At 35.7% G+C, this 23,682-nt stretch overlaps 1 protein-coding gene across 1 annotated transcript in view; it reads right to left on the bottom strand.

Annotated features, from left to right (window-relative positions):
• LOC134527431 (protein regulator of cytokinesis 1-like) overlaps nt 1–23,682 on the bottom strand; it is a 236,415-nt gene that overhangs the window by 89,315 nt on the left and 123,418 nt on the right. Inside the window, exon 10 of the mRNA XM_063360107.1 lies at nt 17,653–17,811. Coding sequence (XP_063216177.1) covers nt 17,653–17,811 — 159 coding nt within the window. The remainder of the gene's footprint in view (nt 1–17,652; nt 17,812–23,682) is intronic.

Genomic DNA, 23,682 nt, shown 5'->3' with positions numbered 1-23,682 from the left:
TGACATCCCGCTGGGCAATAAGAATTCTGAGAACAGCGTCCTGTTTCCCACCCCCCCTCCTCCTTATTCCGCGCCTCGCTACATCGTTCAGCCGTACTGCTAGTGCGTTCTGTTGAGGACAAAGATAACTACGCGTGTCTTTGCCCGCTCGCGAGAAACTCAGGATCTTAGCCTTAAAAGAGACAAGATCAACTTTCTTCTACGTTGCCATTTTGTTGCTTCAATTACTTGGTCCATTTGGTGGCCTAAATTTACAAAAATGTCCCCAATTCACAATTGTTCTCTAGTAGGGTGACATGGTGCATTGTCTATGAACACCACAGTTTATTCTGGACTTTCTTTCTTTCAGGAACTTTGTTTAAGGCACAAATTTTTTTGAAAAACCAATCTTTAAATATTTGTTCATTCATCCACACAGTTGTACTAAGCTGGGAGTACATTCTGATTAATATTTTTAAGGACCCTGGGATTGGCTGATATCCCAATCACTGAAAGTAGATGTAATCTCCAGAAGATTTACTGCAAGGAAGCAAAGTTATCTGTTATTTCTCCTTATGACCTTGGCTTTGGCTATAGAATCTAAATTGGAAGCTAATGTTTTTTTTGGAAGCATTTTGTAATTTAACCCAGTTTCATCAGCAATAAACACTTGACAAGGCTGTTGTAAGTTTTCACCTACAACAGACTTTTAAAGTTTAACTTTGAAATTTTCCTATTTGGCAACATTGTCACCTGATAAAATTTCACCACTTAAACCGAGTTTACGGACGTGTTGATTCTTAGTTCTAGTCAACCTCCCTACAACGACAGTAAAAGAAAGGTCTTCTTCTAATTTATCATTCAATTTGAGTACGGTGCTTGTAACACCACACCCAGTAGTGGAATATCGTTTTCATGTTGTTGGCAACACAAAGTCTTGTCTAAGGTTAAGTTTTTTTTTACGTGGTTCTGTTGAATTACAGTTAATGATTTCTTTGCATCAATACAAAACAAATATTGAAATTTTTTATCCATTGTCAGTCACTTTCTTCCATTTAGTTGTCGTTTCCACACACCAACACTTGCACTGAACGGTATGTAAAAACAACAAAACACCGCCGTAATAGACTAACAATTACTAATATGGTATAGAGTATTAACTTACAACTATAGTGAAGGAAACAAAATAAAATGAAAGTTACCTAACTTTCTATGGCTTGGCCACAATGTGAACGACCGGCTAGAAGCAAAGCAGGGAAGGATACACACATGTTTATTTTTTATTTTTTTTTTTTGAAAATTACAAAGAGTTCTTGACCCACCCAGAAGTTCGCACAACAAATTTTAGCACAGCATTAAACTGTAGGAGACAAGTTGGAATAATTCTATAAATTTTCTCTAAATACATTTTTTAATCTCAAACTTGTTGTCGACCGGGGCTTCAATTCATAAGCCTGGTTGGACTAAACTCCCTTCCTTGACCTTCACTTGTTCCTTCCTGGTATGGAATTACCGAAGTACATAGTTGTGTGTTTTAAAACAACGCGCCACGAACTATCGGAAGACTGCATTTTAAGCTTAGTGCTTGGGTACAACGGCGCCATAGTGGACCGGAACTAAACTAACCTGGATCCTGTTTATATGTTACTTTAGTAATAACTGTATGTTCACATGTAGCTAAGTAACAAGAGGGCATGTATTTTTTATGTTCATGTTTTAAGAGTGCTTTCCTTTCTTACCTGCGGCACATAACTAAACTAGTGTAATAGTTCTGTAGTTCAGCGAAAGATGCCATTTCACCGGTGGGAGTACACCCTTCCGGGGCCCAGTCTGCAACTAGCAGCAGTCAAGTTGAGACGCATATGCACCCCGGACACTTCATCCATTTGCATCACCGAACTGAACTTAGATATGTTAACGTAATTCAATCTCAATCAATTTTATATTTTCCTCAGGGCTCGCATCAGCCAGCAGACTGTTCAATTCAGTATTTTTTAACTCTTAGCAGACTTTGCCAGACAGCTAAGCGACATCATCTTGTGCGACCACTGTGTGGTCCGGCTCTCGCCTATCTCAGATTGTGCCGTGGGTACTGTGTAACCTAATGTTGAAGTATGATAAAAAACTGTAGTGAGTTCACCGTGTTATTTACTGACCACGTGCCAGCTCTATTAGGTATCAGGAGTGTGGGTCACCTTTAAGAGCCCACTGGAATGTGCAAACATCTTCGTCATGTGTAAGCGTGCCCGACACTGAGAGCGGGCCAGGTCTGTACGATAATTGGAGGCTAGGAGGGACCGAATCTCATTCCCCACACGGGCGACGTCACGCCCTGAGACGAGTTTCTGCTGGGTCCGTGTACCCTTATCATGCAGTGGCGCCCAAATTCACGACCGTTGACGATTCACACCCTCCGGTACCATGACAAACTTGTGATTAAGCCATATATTTTAGGCTTAAGCATGGCAAAACAACTTTGTAGTAAATAGAACATAACCATACTAAAAAAATTACTATCAGATTTGCCTACTTTACAAAAAATATGCCCTAATTTTAAACAAGTAAATAAATAAATAATAATCCCAAAAGAGGCCTTTTTTACCCGCCAAATAACAACCACTAAATAAACCTTGTACTACCATAGATCCAGGTCTTTCCTGAACCATTTCATAGACCTGACCAAACTCAGTTCGTCAGACGGGTTTAAGGGGAGTTCATTTTTTTAGAACCGCACGGGTAACTATCTCCGTATTAGGTAAAGTTTTAAATCCAAGTAATATAAAAGCATGTTTTAAAAACACAGTTTTTAAATAAAAGAATAACTAGGTGCCACAGGATAAGATTAACTGGGCCAAAATGGTTCTTTAGCTTCACAGTGCTCACCGGGAAATATTACTTTGTTACTGACCTTGTGTGGTTATATAAATCTTTGTATAAATTTTGTTATAAAAGCAAAGCACTGGAAGCTGCTTTAAGTGGGTGAAACATACAACAGTACATTCAGAGGTATACATGGGTGAAACATTAAGAAGTTTGCTTAAAGCTTATCCTTTTTATGATTAGTTATGATTTTCATTATTTTCTTTCGATAATCTTGGAAATTCCAAAATTACAATAATCAGAATTAATGGTGGGGGCCCCGGCTAATAGAAGTTATCAATTACAAATAGATTATAAATTTTACAAATTTAACAATCATGTTTTCACAAAAAAATAACCTGAATAAATTTAATTAAGAAGCTGAAACATTCTTTAGCCCAACCAGTGCGGGATTATATATATATATATATATTTTTATTTTGATTTCACAATATTAATCAATTGTTGAATGCTCACTGGCGGTGACTAGAAGCGGGAGAGATTCGTAGAATCTCTTCCCGAGGGAAAGGCGTAAATTTAGTTGACTTCTGGGATGGGCTTGCGCCAGAGAAAACCTTGAGCTCTACCACCATCTCTTCGACCCCACTATAACCAAACGAAAATGGAGGTCCATTAGTCAAGAGTAGGAAAAAAGTCAAAACAAGAATCGAGAAGTTAGGTCAAAAGTTAAATAGAGAACCAACAATAGGCACTTCCAAACTTTAGGGATCACGTCCCTTAATTTAGTCGCGGCGAGATAGCTTGCGAATTAAGTCGCGATCAATTAGCTCCGGCGAGATGCGACTGCAGTGACAACAAGAGGGCGAATCTCTCAATCTACAGGGCTGCATGTAGTTAAAACTTGGGCCAGAGGCCCGGAGGCTTAGGGAGTGGAGGAAAAGGTCTCCGATTGGATGGAAATAGCACGCGGAGGGCTCAAAAAATAATGAAGGTGGCTGATAGCCTAACTTAAGGGGCATCGGAGGTTAATCACGTTCTGAAAAAAGTGCGCTCTGTAGGGGAAACGGCAGAACCGACTCGGAGTTAGTATGCAGAAGTCCCGCGAGGGGAAACTAGTGTAAGCCTTGCCCTTATGGGACCAACTGATGCGCGCTCTGTCGGGCTAAAAGGGAACTAAAGAGAGGAGAAGTAGCAGCCACCAGAGGTCTCGTTCCAGCGCAGAACTAAGGTAAGTTAGTTCGCCTCGTCGCCCATAGATGGCGCAATTAGGCCGTTTGCCGGCCAGCGATGTCCTCATGGCCTAAGGAGGTTAATGGCCCCGGTTGTTGATCGTTGATCTGGGCGTGGTTCCTGGAAAATATGGAAGAAGGGGGTTTGCTGGCTCGTGAGAAAAGTCTTAGGCCGGGCACCGATACGTGCGAGACAGCTCTGGAACATTAGAATGGGGCATGACTGGAGCTGCCAACATCAGCTGAGCTCTGGGAAGTGGGATGCTCTGGGAGGATGTGAGAAACGCGCTCCCGGTCACTAAGTCGGGACACTGTTGCTGGTCGTATTCGTGACCCGAGGCGGGAAGAAAAATGACGGCTAATACTAGCCTAGGCGAAATCCTACTGGGGTATCGGTTAAGGCGTTAGGAAAACACTATAGTAGGAAAGATTTTATAAGGATGAACAATGGGCTAACAAAGTTTATGTTAGAGAATTTAGGTTAAATATACATTAGTGCCAAATATTTCAAATTTGCGGCACAACTTGTAACAACGATTTTCGTAGGAAATGTGGCAAACCTTCAGCCTTTTGCCAAAACAACTCAGTATATTGTAGTACTGAGCGAAACTTGTAGCTCATGTGGGCTGTCCAGATGGTGTTACACGACACACACTCAGCACTGCCGGGCGTATTTTCTTGTCGCGTGATGCCTCAGTGCCTTCATCTTAAAAATCCTTTCTACATTATACAACACTTCAGCATTCTGTACGAAACACAGTTTTTATGCCAAGCCGAAGTACAGCGAGCCCTCTGCTCGTGGTCAGTCCCAGCTGCCGAATGTCGGCCAACTCTTCCCTCTCCTTTCTTGCCTCATTCACCACTCCCCTACTCCCTACTACCGTCTCACCCTCCGCGTCACAAACCACACACATTCTGAAATTTTTTTTTAAAAGATCAGGGTCTCATTTCTTTTTAACAACCTATGTAAAATTTTATAATGTATATTATAATCCTGCAAAAGAATCAAAAGCAATCTAAAATAATAATCTTGAAAAAATTATTTTTAAACACCTCGGTAATTTATTTGGGCAGTAATTTGCACTTAAGGGGCCTCCCTAGTAGCTTCAGAAGTTAGCGGAACACTATGTTTTTTAAATAATGATGGGACTTTATTGATCGACACTACGAATCTGAAATTTTTTCACCCACGAGAAGATACTACACGAATTGTCTGTATACGTTTACATTTTTTTTTTCTATCAAAATATGAAATAAAAAATCACCAACTTGTCCAACTTTGGGGCCATTTTATACTGCTTAGGATAATGACAGAAAAAAAGTACAAGTTTAGCCTAAAAGATAATTTTTTTCTGAAGAAATTCATGTATTTAAAACATATAGTCATCGCTTTAAATTTTGAGATTTCTTTTCCGCAATTTATACAAATTCTGAAAGTTTTACACCGTCTCGTGCTGCCGCTCGGCGAAGCCAGCTCGCTGCCCACAGCTCAGGAAGCGTGATGAGGGAACCAGTGCCCGGAGGGGAGGCAGGCTACCTGTGTGTGCGTGCGTGAGAGGGAGAAAACCCACAACCGCAAAGGTAAGATAATCCCGTGACCGAAAGAAATTCTCAGAATTGCTTTTAGTGTGCCTCGCAACAGTACCATGTGCTCGACTTACTCTGTGTGTATATTCGTGTATCTCTAAAACATTGCTTTTTTTTAAACTACTAATATCCTAAAGCTTACAATACTAGATCATGTATTACGAAATAAAGTATTGAAACTGATCAATCAACACATTGAAAGTTGTCGTACAAACTATTTATTGGTGACTTTACAGTCTCGCTAGCTAATTCGACAAAATTTATATTTAACTTTTAACATGAAAATACACTTCAGTGTTTTCCTTCTATTTTTAATAAATATTCAAAAACAATTATTATACTACCCAGTATTTTTTTTAATTATTTTAGATTTCCAAAATTATTTTACACATCTTACAACGCTCAAGAAAAATTTATACTGGTATTAACCAAATGGTTAACTATTTACATAAGTTTTCATACTTAAAAATGTAGGTTTATATAAAATGTATCTTAAACTAAAAGAAAAATAATATTTTGTAAACTAAATGTCATTTTTCTATGCTTTTTGGTTAGATAGATATCTGATGGTCTTCTCTGTTTTAAAAATGTTCATGGAATGATAAATAAAAAATAAAAACTAGGGAAGTTCTATATTAAATAAGCTAGTCAGAAGTATATATATGTTCCTCCTGGCGCAGGAGTCACGAGGAGGATTGAAGATGAGGTCAGTGACCGATCGCTCACATATGTAGTTATGGATGGTACGTTATTAATTACAAAATTCAAAAACCATTTTGAAGTTAAAAAGTATAAATAGTGGCAATGTTTAATGAAGATTACGTAAATTTTCAGATTAACTTATTTCTACAGCTCGATTAATTAATAAGGGCAGAAAATAAATTTTTTACAGCAATTATACAAAATTATTAAAATTTTACTAACCACAATTAATTTATCCAAAAACCAAAATTAAGTAAATATTGCCCATACATTACAACATCCACGAAAGAACCTTGCAAATTATTTTTGTTGGATGCATTATTTTGCATTCAAGTTCTTTTTGTTTAATACTTCACCTACTTATAATTATTGTTACATATTTGTCACATGGTCCGTCACGCCCAATTAAAGGGCCTGAATAAATAGAACGCGTTTCTGATCAAATTTCACGCCTGTTACTGTACCTGCAACCCGGAGTGGTGTGAAATAAATTATTGTACACTCGTGACGTTGGCAATCAACTTAAATATTTATGAGTTAAAACAAAACATAACTATAACGGATAATCAAAAAAATTGTAAAATTTTGAAAGCTTGTTATGTTTTTATATAGTACACAAAGCAGTTAAACCATAAATTATTTGTTGTTGAAAAAAAAAATCTGTAATCTTTCATGCTTTTTTCCTTGATTTTTATTTCCAGATATTTTCGTTGTAGTAATACTTATATATATATATACAGTAGAACCCCGACTATCCGTGTTAATGAAGGGGACGAGTGAGTCGGATAATCGAAAATCGCGGTTAGCCGAGTCATGCTTGCCTCAAAGGTCATTAGCCCACAGACAGCCATCTGTGGACATTCGGAGATTACATATATACACATGCTTTGTGTGCGTGTGCGTTGTTGACATAGAAGCGGACTGCTTAGTGCTGGGCAGAAGTGGTTTTTAAGTCTTTCGTGTGCGGAGACGTGGGCACGCGAGTCGTTGTTGCACCGAGGTGTGTGGCTAGCCGCCCGCCAGTCCGAGGGCCCAAGACAGCTGATAGCTGCCAAGGTCACGCATTCTTTTCATCGCCCGTAAGCGACGCTGCCACACTTAGTTCATTGCTCTGTTGTCAGTAACACCATCGGGCTGGTTATTGTTTTACAGAACGACTGCCTTCAAAATTCTTTTCGAGATAAGATTTTTCATACCAGTGCATTGAGACTTGATTTGATGGTTTTGAAACGGTGTCTCTGTCTCGTATAATTCACGGTGTTTTTATCACCCTTTATTTATATGAATTTTAAATGTTAGATTTTTTATTTTTAGCTTGCTGAACGTGGAATTAGTGCAAAAACGGCCTATTATGACTTAGTGTTGCAGATGGGTCGGAAATCTTATAACAACCCTAATCTCGGGAACCGTGAGGGGTCGTTATATCTATTCTCCTTTCACTCTTAGCTGAGTTTTGAATAAACAAACACCGTCGTATCACTGCGCCGCGTCAGCAAGTGATAGGCTGAATTTATCTTGCGTGCCAAGCACTAGTTGCAACACACACACTTCCGTACAGTCGGTGCTCATAAAATAACGGAGAAGTAATATAACAGGAAAATGGTTCTTCTGTCAAGCCTAGTTTTTTTAAAAAAATTTACGTCTGCTGTGATAAAATTACGCCACTTAATGGTACACCCTCCGACCTTTTCTGTTGAAACCATTCACACAAACAAGTGTCCAAGCTGCTAAATGTGGATTCTTTCATCGTCTTGCGTTTATTTAATCCACTTGAAGTGTCAGCCTGTGAAGCAAACTGAAGGATTTGTTCGCGATTTTTTATGATGTCGCGCACTGTTGTGTTACCGATATTAAACTCAGTCGCAAGTTTGCAATTGTTTCTCCACTCTGAAATCTTTCTATAATTTTTGTTTTGCTGTCGATGGACAGTACCACTCACTTTCTTTTCTGTTCATTTGATGACATGATGAAATGTTGCGCTCAACACTTCCGCACAACACAACGGTATAATCCGTCGGAATGCAGATCACTGTTACAATACATAAAATTATCACCACCTTCACGCTTCAACAACGTACACTAATGGAATGGACTGTCTCCATGCGCCGGGTAATCTCTGTGGCACGGCGCCGTGCTGCGCGCGGGAGTGTACAGTCCGGTCATGCGAATGTGGCATCGCGCACCAGTGTATAATCTATTCATGTAACATGGAACACAAAAATATTATGTACATACGTACGTATGTACTAGTATTTTTTTTAAACTTTCTGTGTATATAAACATAACTTAGTCAAAGTACTTTGACCAACATACATTTTGCAAAGTATTTTAACATTTACATACATTTTGAATCATTGGTTATATGTAACTAAAAAATTGGACTTGATGGACATAAATCACGGTTAATCCGCGAATCGGATGATCGAGTCGCGGATAATCGGGTTTCTACTGTGTGTGTGTGTGTATATATATATATATATATATATATATATATATATATATATATATAAAAAACAATATATCAATCTAGAAAAAAAAATAAAGGTAGCCTTATTCCAAATTTGTTATGATAGACGTTAGTTAAATAAGAATATAATTTCGCTTTACAACCACAGTTTGTACACAAGTCGTAAAAAAACATGGGTTCTACTTACAGGCCGTATTGAACTTAGTAGGTTTATGACAAATACAACAGCAATAAACATATGGCTGAGTCTGCTTCCATGTACACTTTTATTTTTAGTTATCACTTTTAAAGCAGGTAAAGTGTACCTATCAAGTAGCTTAGCATTACCCAAAGTGAATGTCGTGCTCCAATATTTGTATCACTGTTGCGTTACAGACCTGCAACTTTTTTCAGTGCGCGATGTCACTCTTATGTAAAAATATGTTGTGTTTAGCGCAAACGTGTTCGAATGAATCCACATCGAGCTGCAAAAGAATACCTATCTATGTCGGCAACATACATAAGTATACAAACCATCGTTTACAAGTGTATTCATACGTAAGTATATAACTGGCGGCGGGCCATGATGCAGTTGGTTCTTCGCGTACAGTCCACTGACGGGATAAGAAGCGTCAAAGATCTTATATGGCTATTCTGTAAACTTGTATGTCATTTCACTGCCTGCTTTAGACAAACAACATCCATTACTTTCAGCTTTGGCTTGAAAAGAATAACTCCGGCCGGCTTTCTTATAAGACTTATTTCAGCTCCTCGTGCGACCAGGGTGTATAATTTGTCCGCGGCCTTATCTTTGGGTGAAAGTTATTTGGAAGGGAAGTTGTGTTGGTAATGTTATTGTTCATCATGCATTACATAACAATTCGACTTAGATACGCACATGTGTTTTTAAAATATAGGCATGTTTAATAACTTGCAATACAAAGTAACTATGTGTTGAATTTCATGTATTGAATTTTTTTTACATTATGTACGAACATAATAATCACAATATTTCATGAGAAATTTTTAACACTTTTTACAAAGCAATCTCTAATTTCTTCCACACCTCATGGTTAACCTTACTATTTTATTTCATGTTTCAGTTGATTTAAACTGTTTGGAATCATAATATGACGGACAATGAAGAATATTAGTTTCAGTAAATTTTATGAGAGGATTTACTTATTACATTAAATATACCTCAATTTTTACCTCAAAGGAAAAAGTTGCATATCATTAAATGATAAATATTTGTTTCCTATTTATATAGTTTATGAACATAACTTATTGTGATAATACCTATTAGTTAAATTGTGTTTTTTCAATGCTCTCCTATTGCAGTAAAATTCTTGGGCAAATTGAATAGCATATAGTTGATCTTTAACATAAGCTTTTAGAATACATAAACGTAATAAATTATGTTCTCGTGATTTTAACAATTAAATATTTCTTCGCATGAAAAAATTAATTAACTAAAAAAATATTTCAGTAAATTTATACTCAAGGACTAAAAATTTTTATTTTAGTTTTAAAAAATATGGTATGTATGTATACTTTTCTGAAAAAAGTAGATTCAAGAAAACAAATTTTCTTCTTTTTTATTTTGATCTTGAACTTACTTGACAAGCAATATTGAACTTCAACTTTATACTTTCGGTATAGCACTTTTCGATTTATTCTTCTTCAAACGGGAATTAAAAGTAATGACTAAATAGCATTTTCCTCTATAATTATTGCAGCCGTATACTGAAAAGTTTAAATTTCCTTTATTTGCATGACGCGGAACTCCTAACTAGACAAAACGTTTGTTATTTATTTTGAACGTTATATTTATGTTTCCTTTCGAATTTAAATGAAACTCTTAACATTTAATTTCATCAAAAGTTATACAATATAAGTATCAAGTTCAAATATTTTTAAGTGAAGTTGTGGCTATTTTGTTGTTGAAAATGACACTCTGAAGTTTGAATGAAAGTGAGATATGATAAAACTATATTTGTAGTTAAAAACAGATAATTCATTTCAAATTCAATCTTTTGTACATGCATATTGCCAAATAAATTCGACAATATATTAAATTCTATGCATTTGAATCTATTCGTATATTCTGCAGCATTAATTCCTATAAGCAAATACTTATTACGTACAATGTACTTTTAGTCCTGTCGTATAGTTTTACAAAATTTTTTATCAAAAGTTTTGTTTCGTCTATGCGGTTATGGTTGAAAATAAAAGTAATTTATATTATTTTTAAATTCGGTTGTCAGTAAGAACACGTATTTAGTGTAATATAACATACATTATTCTGTTTATTAAAACATTACTATCGATAACTCTATTTTAGATTTATCGGTCTATGTTATAGGTATTTCAACTTGATTCTTTTTCTTCGGCTTATGACAGCAGCAAATTTTGTTTTATCGCATATGTAATGTTTTTATGTTTTGCATATTATAATTAATGAGTTAGTATTTGTTAGCAGGTGTGGCTTTTTCACAAATGGACGCGTTCTTGGCGGCTAGCAGGTAGGACGCGTGTATTACGCAGGCTGGATAGGGAAGTACGACTGCCGGCGAGCTCCATGATAGAAGCAACGGGAGTAGCACTCGGCTATTTGTATAGGTTGGGATAGCTGTGCGAATGGTAGAACAGACCACGGGTCTATGGTGAGGAAAAAGGTCCCCAGCTCGACATCCCGACGATGAGACCGTTTACGAAATGTCGATGGATCATCAGGAAAGTCAACAACTTGTTCAGAAACTTGAGTCCCGCTTTCAAAATTCAGTTTAATACCTGGAGATGACTATATTCGATGTTCTACCAAGCAAAGCAAACTCTTAATTCATTACTAGTTGATGTTTAATATTGTGACGCAAAATAAAATTGTGAATTAGCTTACTTTGCTCATGCCAGGTTTTACAAGTTTGGTCAAAGTTAATTAAATGAATAAAAATTGTGTCCCTTTGCTGCTGGCTACCCGCAAGAAATTGTCATGGTGAATAATATATAATAATTTTAAGTCGACATGGAATATTATATGATTTTTATGGGATTGTGTTTTGGTAATGGTGTATGTATTTTTAAGAAACTGTCTTGTGTATTTTATTACATTCACTTCACGTAACGAATTGTCTGATCGTAATGTTATTGTTTGTTTGTTTTAATATTTCGTTTTATTGAACAATAATACATAGTTTGCCGCTTCGAGCGACTACAGAAATGACAATACAATTAGTTTACAGTGTTCCAAACATTTTAGTTTCCTCTACTGTACATGGGGCGAATATGTTTTATGTTATGTTTACTGAAACCATCATTATACATGCTAAGTGAGATGTTGCGATTGAGTAGAAGCGAAAATATGTCTTAAAACCCTGGTAATGTTATGAATTCCATTCATTCGTTTACTCTGTGATCCGGAGGGTCTGTTGTTATGACTGAATACATGTGCACTTCCTCTATGTAGCGTGGCTTCATTGAGATGAAAGCATAGCTCACGTTGATGAAATACTTTATTAATTAAAAAATAAAAATGTTATTTTATGCTTCGATTTATGTTAGTGTCGTACACAGATTTAAAATGTAATGCAGAGTTCCTTACTTTTTTTTTATGTATATTGAAATTTGCTCATGTGTAGAGTAGTTATTAAAAGCATAAAAAACATATATGACGAACTGTTGTGTATTATTTCCATTAGGCGTAACCATGAAAATAGATACGATTTTATCATTATGTGAAACCTACATTTGAAATGTTGGCGTTTAAATATTTATAAAAGCGTGTGAACTCTAAAAAGCGCTATTTATCTATTTAGGAAGTAGGTAGTTTATTTGATTTTAGAAGGGTTTTTTTAACAAACAACTAAATTAATTCAAAAATTTGAACTACTGCAAGAAAAAAATACTTTATTCAATTTTTATTTTAAAATTAGCCTTATATTCTACCTTGCTTACACTTTATTATCGAAAAAGATTTTTTTGACAGAGATGAATATCGTAAATTAATACACAAAACATACATGTTTTCGTATAATATAATAACAGCTAGTGACAGTGACGAAACCAAAATTATTTTGATTGTTTGTATAGAAAATCCCCAACAGTAGTGGTGATATATTTAGGGATTTCGTTGTAGATGGGTACTATTTCACAATAAAAAGGAGTTATCGTCAATTATCAAAGCAGCCATATTTCGTATCTTCTTTGACAGCCTAAATACAACACCAAATGACGTACTTGGCTAAAAATTAATTCCAGCTGCATGCGTAGATTCCGGGAGGAGGGGAGAATCTCAGGGTGGCCCGAACCTCCCTGAAATAAAAAAAGCCCATCGGAGGGGGCCCGCTTGCATTTGCAAAATCTTCACGTTATCGCGCGGGCCTCATGAGAATCCTACAGATTTTCGCCCGTGATTCCAGTTATACATTTCACTGACACCTTGAGCACAACAGTCAGTGCACATTGAGTTCTTACATACCACCCGCACTTGTCTTCGATAAAATCTGAACTCTGGTGGATTCAGCATGACTGACTAAGCCTGCAGTCTGAATCCACCTGTAGGCCGCTGTTGCAACAGCTAAGAAATTTACACTGCTCGTAAACAGTCTGTATGTAACTCGGAACGGGATTCCAGTTAATTCGTGTATATTTATTCATCATATTATGCAACGTTAAAGTCATTAAAAAAATATATAAAAAAATAAAATGCTAAACATGTAATAAGTGCCAAAAAATAATAATATTCTGTAATATTTAGTGTAACTAAATACGACGTGAACCCTAGAATACAAAGTCGACGATGTGTCGTTGGTGGGAACACTTGTTTGTTCCTGACATTTTTTTCTCTACAGAATTTTTCTTCAGGAAGTAAGTTAAAAATTTGTTTGTCGTTATTGCGATTTCAAAAGTTGATTTGTGTCTAAGAGTATAAATATTTAATATTATTTTCATCATTTTATTCCCAGTTTTATTACTCAATCTATTAGTAGGACGTGATTTCTCGTCGCGGTGCGGAATACTTTTATGAATGAAAGCATAATCTTAGTGCAAAACCATTCATCACACAAACGTCAGTTCTAAAGTATAATGTTGGAATTTTTTTTAATTTTAATAATTTTTACAATTTTTTTTTCTGATAACACAAGCTAATGCATCAATTTTTGGTGACAAAATTTTTTTTAATGTATGTAAATCTCTTAATTATGTAGAACGTAATTAAAAAATAAAAATATATGTTTTAAACAGAATTGACGATTGTTTGCATTTCATGAATATGGACTGGATCGCAACACTAATTTAATGTTTCAAGTTAATAAACACTGTCAGGAAGCAAGCAAGGCAATACGAGAACATTATCTTTTGGTTGAATGTAGCGAAAGGGAAAAACAGTCACCTTTCTTGCCACGATCTTGTTCGCAGATAACGCAGGTATAAGTAGTAAATGGACTCCACACAATGACAACCCTCCCATTATTCCGCCCCCCTCGCTGAAACGCCCTCTACCCCCTCCCCCGCGGCGCAGGCGACAGTCTCAGGTATATCGCCCCGCCCAACCACTGGCTGTAGCACGTGGCCAGTGGCCCCACGCGCTAAACATTTTTACTAGGGAGGCCCCTTAAAATTTACATTTTCTGAAAAGCTCAAACTCGTATTATATATTTTAAAAAAAACTTATAAAATATATACCTCTCCACAAAACTTAATTATTTACAAACTAAATCAAAATACAATAACTAAATAATTAAAATATCTTCAAAACTTAAACTACAAATGTTTTAAAGTCTCAAATTTCTTATAGAGTTCTTAAAAAGTAGTTACAGCAAGTAACTCGCAACTGTCGCGGATTACAGTAATCAACAGAGGATGCCAAAAATTAAAACTTATTTTATTATTAACCCTATCCTGATTAACCGAACGTCTGGACGAGTGGCGCCAGGATTAGCAGGACTCTACTGTACATACATTTTAAATAACCAATAAATTTTAAACCCATAAATAATCAATAAATTTTAAACTCATACCAAAACCTGGTTGGACAATCTGTAGTTCATTTCCTCAAAAAATAAAAGCACATACAGCTTACTAATAAATATAGACACAAAATAATGCATTAATTTTTTAATGGCATCAAAAACTCCCTTTAATTTGAATACTAGGTAGTAAACACATTCAAATTCAATAAAAAATAATGGTTCTTCATGCACACTCCAATATTTCGTAACAGATGTCTTTAATATAAGCTACATGAAGTACAATAATTTATATTTGTCTCTACATTTTCTATGCTACTCCAATAATTCTTTGGTTTAAAAGCACATACTGGCTGGATGATCCGAGTTTTTAATTGGTGGCAGTATGAAGTAGCTTTTAGATGTCATTAGGTGTTACAAAAAGGAGACCAATCCGGAGTACCCTCTTTTATCGCATAATCGTCCCACTTGCATAATCGTTGCACCCATATTTTAGGCCGTCAAAATTGGGATAAAAAAAATTATAGTGTAAACGTCGCATGATGTTTTTGGTCCCGCTATTAGATGCAGAGTGCTTTGTGTAGGTATCTTGTCCGTATAAAAGATGTATTTTAATGTAGAAATCTAATATTTATTCGGACATTAGAACTTACTTATTTAATTAACGGAAATACGAAGTTGTCTGACGTGTAAATTATCTTTTATTTTAAAGACGTTTTTAAAATTTATAACCTTTATCTGTTCGTCTGCATCGTTGTGGTGTACTGTTTATAAACATGTAGGCAGCGCTAGTTGGCATCATTCGTGTTTGGTTATATTGCTGTTCGTATAGAGCGCGTGCATGTAGTCGAATATCGATATCTCGCTGATTGCATGCAACACGCGCTCTCTGTCAGGTGCCGAGTTAACTACATTTGCAGCCCGCACTCTTTCGTGGCATGCGTGTACTACGACAGTTACGCGTTAGTTCACGTCACAGATTCAAGTGGCTTGCGTTCGCGTCACAGATTTTGTTTTCTATTTAAAGTTGAAAAAAGGTTTTTGTTGCATGAATTATTAATTTAAATTATTTGGCGTGCTCTTTTCAACTTAACTTTTTAAATAAACGTACTTTCCATGAATGGATTTTGTTTTCATGAATAACTTTACCTAAGAAAATTTTTTTTTCCGGCATAATTGTCGCACCCCTTGTTACCGTTTGTTTAATGAAATAAAAAGATTTTCTTTCTTTTTCATTCGAGTGTTTTATTGACCGAAAGACGAAACAACCGCATCCAATCACTTTCAATGTTTTGCTCACGCATTCCACTCGTACATCCGCCTGTCGAAAATTGCTCGCAGCTCGGGCAATGTTACTTAATGAAAAATGATGTCGGTTAAGTACTTCATTTCTACATATTTAGTGAGAAGCCACCGAACGCACCCTTCTCGTGCAGCGATCGACAGACGACTGGTGAGATCATGGCACTGTGTCCTTCATGCAGGGAGGGCAGTCGCATGACCTCACCGACCAATCACACACCCGCTTCATTCACACTACAAATCACAAGCCAATAGGAACACAGAACATATACACTGAAAACCATTTTCATACATAGAGACAGGGGATCTTTCTACATATCACCCCAGATACAGTCCCTTGTTCTAGAATCATTATGCAACATCTGCATTCTAATAAAAACATAATATATAATTATAATACAATATTCAAATTTAAATAAATAATAGAAAAACTCATTACATATAATAATAATATAATAATAAATCATGCATTATCAGAACCCATTCTTCTTTCCTTACTTTAAATAATATTCCGTGATACCTCAGATACAAAATTGTATTTCAATGGGTTATGTGTATATCTTAAGGTACGTTGAAAGTTGAAAGGATGACAGAAGAAACATGATTATTAAATTATTATAAATTTAGAATATAATATACTGGCAACCTAACCCATTCTTAGTAACAATATTATTAATATAAAAGGCATGTACACTGCAATGCTACACTCTACTTGGTTTTAAAATAAAATGTGCGACGATTATGCGAGAAAACACAGTAAATCTTTTTAGAATCTAAAGGTCAGTACATTACTTCTTTTTAGTGATCTGTTTTTCTAGAACTAATACTAACTTTGCACTTGTAAAATACAGTGTTGTCACTAAAAATATTATTTCTCACCAACAAACAAGATACAAATTAGATTACATACAAATAAAGTTTTACTACTCACATTTTGATTTTCTACAACTATTCTGTAATTTATCAAACAATGTTATTTATATTTTAAAAATAAATGATACATTTCATTAAGAATCTCAACCAATTTTACACAATTTATTTCTTGACCACAACTACCTTCCATTACCATTCCAGTGATATTTGCCCGCCTGCCTGCCTTCAGGCGTAGGGATGTGGCACCCGGCACCGAGTGCCCAGTGCCTGTGACACTGCAGCCAGCCGGCCGAGGGACTCCGGGACAAGGAGTCTCCCTCTGCCGAGTGCCAGCCGTCTCTTGGAGCTCAGACGAGCATGTGCAGGTATAGCGCACCCTTCTGTCCTTGAGGGGAGAAACTACTTGATGGTCAACAGCACAGGATGCAGAATGCAACAGGAAACCACTGCATTAATGATCCTAGCTGATATCCCCAACACAATCATCATGGCTGGGTTCTAGCCTAGACATCCATGATGATTACAAACCATCATAGAGGATAGCACATTCAGAAGATGAATTCCTAGAAATTCCCTCAATGTCCTGTCAGGTGGGTGAACACACTGATTCTGAATTAATCTTCTCACAATTCGGAATACTCAAAGTGCATTTTCTATTCTGTTGCAGCACCAATAACCAATTTCATAAAATTACATGAGCAGAAAGCATACAAGAAATCAGTTAAACTATGTTTCACATACTCACCCTAGCCTGCTTTTCGTGTTCTTTGTTCTCTTCACGTTCTTTCCACTGGTTTTTGATCACTTCAGAGAGTACCTGACCATCTAACATGAAGGGGGCCTTGTGTTTCTTTTCGTATATTTTCAAGTATTCTAGCAAGTTCTTCTCAATCTTTGGCAAATCCTGAAAAATGTATTACTGATAAGACAAATTGTTACACACTATAAATTCAAAATTTCTTAATATCATCATATCATATCATATAATCTGCACATCTGACTGGGACTTAATCACTGAAAGGATATTTTCTCACAGGAGGAGGATTCTCCATAGAATGGGTGTTTCCCACATAATAGGAATTTTTTTAAAATAATAAATCCATTTATTTCCTCATTTTTTACACTTTGAAACAAAATACTAATTAATTTAATTTTACAGAAGTATTTAGCTGGATATAATTTACCACTTATTCAGATCATTTAAATAATATCATTATTAATATATATTTTGTTCTTGTAAATAACAAGAAACATTAATGAGCTAACTTTTGTTGCTATTAGAGTAGACTCAAACCTTTCATTCAAAAAAATAAAGATATTCTACTTAAAAGGACACTATTTAAAAAAAAAAAAACATGTGATTTTTATTAAAACCACTTAGTTTAAACCATTGCGGTTTCACCACTCACCACCTCCGGCTAGCTCAAAATTAGGTGGAACATATATGTTAGAAGCAGGTCATGAAAAAATTTATACTCAATGTTCGAGGTTTTTTTAATTCATGCAAAATTCACACTATATTCGGAACAACCGAATACATAAAAATTAAATGTACCTAAAAATATATATAAAACACTGAGCCATCGCCCGACCACGGCCTGCTCGGCCCGGTACCCAAACAATGACCGTCCGTCCGGTCTGGTGCTCGGACAATGAATGTTCGGCACGGTGCTCAAACAATGACTAACTTTACAGCCTTCCTTCCCTTTGTGTGTGCAGTGTCCTGGACTCGCTGACATAATTTTCAGCCAATCACGGCGCATGGCAACAGAACCTTCCACGAAATTCTTACTTCTGTTCCCACGAGACAGCAATTTTCTCTCTCTCTTTCTCTCCCACTCCAGTGACCGTGACTCACACGCCTAGCGTGTGAAACAAAGCCTCGGTCGTGGAAAAAACGAAGGAGAATCACGTCAGCACGCCTTCCCACACAAAGAAGCCAGAAAAAAAAACTGGAAAAATAAATTTATAAATTTTAAAAATAAAAACAATAAACCCGATGAAATATTTTTATAACAACTTCGAAAAGGAAAAACTTTACATAATTTGATATCCTAACCTGAAATATGACAAAATTCATAACAAATTATTATTACTGGATTGCATGAGAAAGGCTGTAATCTGGGTTGTTACAGCGGTTTAAACCAGCTAACCCTGGTTTATGTCAGACAATCTGCAAAGTAAATATATATGATAAGTGTTGCATTGTTTATTGGAAGGTGAGCCAGGACATAGAAAGTGTAAAAGACATGTCTAATTCTGAAACAACAAATTTTTTTTTACTGAATTTTGAAAACACTATTTATATAGGGGGATAGTGTAACAGTGATTTTATTTAACTCCATTTTTAAAACACTATTATTAATAGAATAGTGTGACAGTTTTGTGGAATTTTATAAAAAAAATTAAAGCAACATTTTAAATTTAAAAAAAGAAACATAATGCCTAAAATAGGGAAAGATATGTTTATTTTGAAAATAAGCAAAACTATTTAAAAAAAATATTTGTAGCAAGATGGTTATTTTTCTGTCCCCTACCAATAAGCTGATGATATGGTGGCGAAGGTGGTTTCTGTGCTCCTTAATGAGCACTGAAAGGACTCTGCCAGTTTCTCCAATGCACATGCATCAATTTACAGGGGATCTGATAAACACATATCTGGGTTTGAAATTTTTTGTGGCTGGTTTGATTTTGGTGATCATGCTTTTGATCGCAATATTTTACCCGAAAGCTGTCAGTCCGTATTTGTTTTCTTATTTTTTTCCAAGAGGCCATGAACATAGGAAATGTCCACGAATGTTCTACTTGTTTTTTTTTTTTGTTGAATGTAGGATCTTTGGTTTTCATAAGCTGTCTTGTGATGCCACGTGGGTAACCATTTGCTACGAGTTTATCATTTAAGTAATTTGTTCATGAGCAGCTGATTTCTTGCCAGAAAAAATTATTCAAGCTTGGTTAGTTACAGTGTGAATTATGCCAGTTTTCTGTATACTTTAGTGGTAATTTTGCAGTTTCCTTTGAAGATAAGAATAACTAGGAAATGAAAACCACTATCAGTTTCCATTTTATATGTAAACTGCATTGGACTGAATGAATTGAGGAAATTGGCAAACTCATTAAACTTTCAGGGCCATGTTGCCAAACAAGAAAAATGTCGTCAATACAGTAAGTCCTCTATTTACGTCGTACCGATTTACGTCGTTTCGGATTAACGTCACTAATGTTTGAGTACTCATGTTTCAATTTAAGTTGTCGCCGATTCACAATAACGTCGTTTACAATGACAGTAAATCTTTATTTTAACCAAAACACCGTATATAATTCGTTTATAATTCTTTGTTTCCTTCGGTAGTTAATTTATGCTATGTAGCGTAAGCTACACGTTCACCGCCTTATCATACATCATGAGGGACGCTTCCTGCTCTCTGCTGCTCTCCGCGCGGTGATGCAATACTACCAGCCCGCCCGCTCGGCCACCCACGTATCTCGCACGTAAAAGTGTTATCTACTTCCCGCAACGACACAGCATTTTCTCCTACCCCTTTTCGTCCAACTCCTTGGCACTTCAGTAGAGGTGTAAAAGTAACTAAAAAAAGTGTACCCGTATGTATTCGTTACTATAACAATTAGTACTCGTTACTTTCGTATCGTTACTCGTTACTTCTGATACCGCATAACATGCTATGTTATGTAACAGCAACGAATCGAGTCGTATTTCGTACGCGTACAGTATGACGTCGCGTAAACAATAATAAATCGAATATAAACAATTAAAAGTATTTGATAATTAACAGCTTTTGTTAACCAAGAAACAATATGATCTCATTAGAGCAGCTTTATTATAATATCTCTTTTAAGATAAGAACAAAAACTGTGAAAATACGCGATAATAAAAAACAAAAACATACATATTTATAATTTGTAAAAAATACTTTCTTACGTTGTTTCTGTTCCAATCTCAAACTTTGTCTACACACACAATACCTTTAATAAACAGTAAAAAACTTGGACGACGAATTTCCAAATTATACTTTTCTTAATAAACAAACATCGTTCTTTGTAACGAATAAGCGCGCGCATGCGTAAAACATACGAAAAATGCGAGTAACGAAATGCATTCGTGTGTAACGTTTCGTTACTCGTTACTAGATGCCGCACCCGTTACTCAGTAACGAATACATACGGTTTGCTACAGCTCTACACTTACACTTCAGTCGCTGTGATATCATTTAGTTGGCCGGAGTTTTAAACGTGCCGTTGTTAACTTTATCGTGATTAAATGCGTTTGTAGTAGGCCTACAGTATCAGCTCACTGCAATTTATGATTTTTTCTTCATAAGATGTCTTCCAAACGACTATATATCTGTTTTTATATTTCAATCAATAAAGGTAATAAAGCAGCTGGTTAAATAACCATTCTATAAAGCTGAGAAGTACTAGTTGGACTTGTTTCCCACGCTGTCGGTTGTCATTTGCTGATAAAATTGCCCGTTGTCACGTCTGTATGCCAGCGCTTCCGGCCGACCTTGGGCCGTGGCCGGCCGGTGGCATGAAACATGGCTCATTTTGCGTCGTTTCTATTTACGTCGCGGTTTTCAGGAACGTAACCCCGACGTAAACCGAGGACTTACTGTATAACGAAGCCAGTTTTTAGGCAGGGTATTTATGTCCAATGCTTCCTATTCAAAACTCTTTATGAAACAAGTAAGATAAGAACCCATTGTCATTTCTTTCATTTGCTTGTAGAATTTGTCATACATAATAACAATATTCCCCCAAGAAATGTGTGACTGATGCAAGCATATTCTTATTAAACTTATTAAACTTCTGAAGTTATACAACATTACCTCCAAATGGCAATAGAGAATCAGTCCTGTCTAGATTAAGGTAAGAGAGAAAAAAAAAAAGTGAGAGTCTTTTAGTACTCGTCAGAGACGTGTAACATCTAACCTTGGTAACAAGCAAATTCACGTGTTCACAGGTTGAAAACACATTTATAATACAAAACTTGGACAGCACAAAATTCAATATAAAATTCTTTAAAATAATGCAGAGCATGATAAATATATGCAATTGCATTTTAAATTACAATTATTAACACAAATCACACGAGCCAAAGCAGCTATGTAGACTATTGAATCATTTGATTAGCAGACAGAAATAATTAATTACATAATGAAACACTCCAATAAAAGAAAAAGGCTCGAAAAAACATTAAACTCCAGCTTTGGACCTGATTTTCAACATAGAATTTTATTAAAATACTGGCCCATCTAGTTAAAATTCATTAAACTGTTAAAACTATGAAGTTTCCCTTTGGCTTTGTGAAGTTCGGTTCGCACCATTCACGACAAATGGCAATACCGTGGTTACACATTTTCGTTTCATGCGACTTCTGTTCCATTCACGAAATTACTCCCACCAAATGCAGTATACCGAGCTAAGACGTTACATCAAAAATTATTTTAACACTTGTAGTTTGTATACACAAGCATACAAATACAAACATACAACAAACTAAACACAACTGAACTTTATAATACAAGCTATTTGGTTGATGTTAAAGTCACTATTGTGAAAAACTAAATGATTAAGAGTCTGGGATCCACACACCCAGATGCAGATGTCAGGTATTTCATTGAAAACACTATGAGGGTTAAGGGTTAAGAGGTCTGCCTAGTCAGGGATCTATCTGTATCAGGTAAACAGGATCATAAGTTTGACACTTATTGGTGCTTCTAATGCAGTATCTCCTCTAAGTGCAAGACTGAACTTGCATGCTGTAGTCTATCTTGTCCATAGGATAACTGTGATATTTGAACAGTAACCATAAAATTATATGGCAGAGACATGAATGATTTACAATATGATTTATGAATCTGTACCAGGCATTCCATGTCAACAAATTATTCTGAAAAACACACTTTTTGCCCTTTTCACTCTCCTAAAAATACAGTTTAAAAACTAAATACAGAAACAAAACTACTCATCCGCCATTAGCGCATTCTTAAATGTTTTTCCTGAATAGACACTACTCTGATATCTTCAGCAGTTTTTAAATCTAGTGGTTTCTTCTGAAGCTCTACACAACGTGTATGTGCAAGAAAAGTGGGGCCAAAATTAGTTAGAATAAGTGTGGCCCAGACCTTTTGAACATCTTTACATGAAAAAATGTCGAAAATATAAAAAATGTCAACAAGGACAATCTTGTTTGGCAAGCATTGGTTATCTCCTACTGTGACAAACTCGTGATCATACAAAATTAACAACAAAATTAGTTAGAATAAGTGTGGCACAGACCTTTTGAACATCTTTACATGAAAAAATGTCTGTCGAAAATATAAAAAATGTCAACAAGGACAATCTTGTTTGGCAAGCATTGGTTATCTCCTACTGTGACAAACTCGTGATCATACAAAATTAACAACAAAGATTTGTTTCCATGAAAGAAACATGGAACTGTATGAAAAGGTTTGTATGTTGTGGTCTTCCATAGCAATTTATGTTGTAGTTTGCAATTTTGATAGTACCATAAGACCATACATAAACCTTACAGAATCTAAAAATGTTGGTTGTTGAAAATACTTCCAACATTACTTCAAAATAATGGCTTGAAAATGTTATGCGATAGGTACTTTAGAAAAGTTCTGAGTGTGGTATCCATGGTTGTAAAGTTCTTAATGTAATCTCTAAATGTCTCTGAGTACACATGTTTTAAAATGATAGAATAATATTTATTTAGTAAGTGTGATTCCAACATAGAGAAGATGAAAAA

Source organism: Bacillus rossius, chromosome 1 (assembly GCF_032445375.1).
Source record: "Bacillus rossius redtenbacheri isolate Brsri chromosome 1, Brsri_v3, whole genome shotgun sequence".
Lineage (NCBI taxonomy): Eukaryota > Metazoa > Arthropoda > Insecta > Phasmatodea > Bacillidae > Bacillus > Bacillus rossius.
The sequence above is the reverse complement of the archived record's forward strand: the minus strand, read 5'-3'. Positions and strand labels throughout refer to the sequence as shown.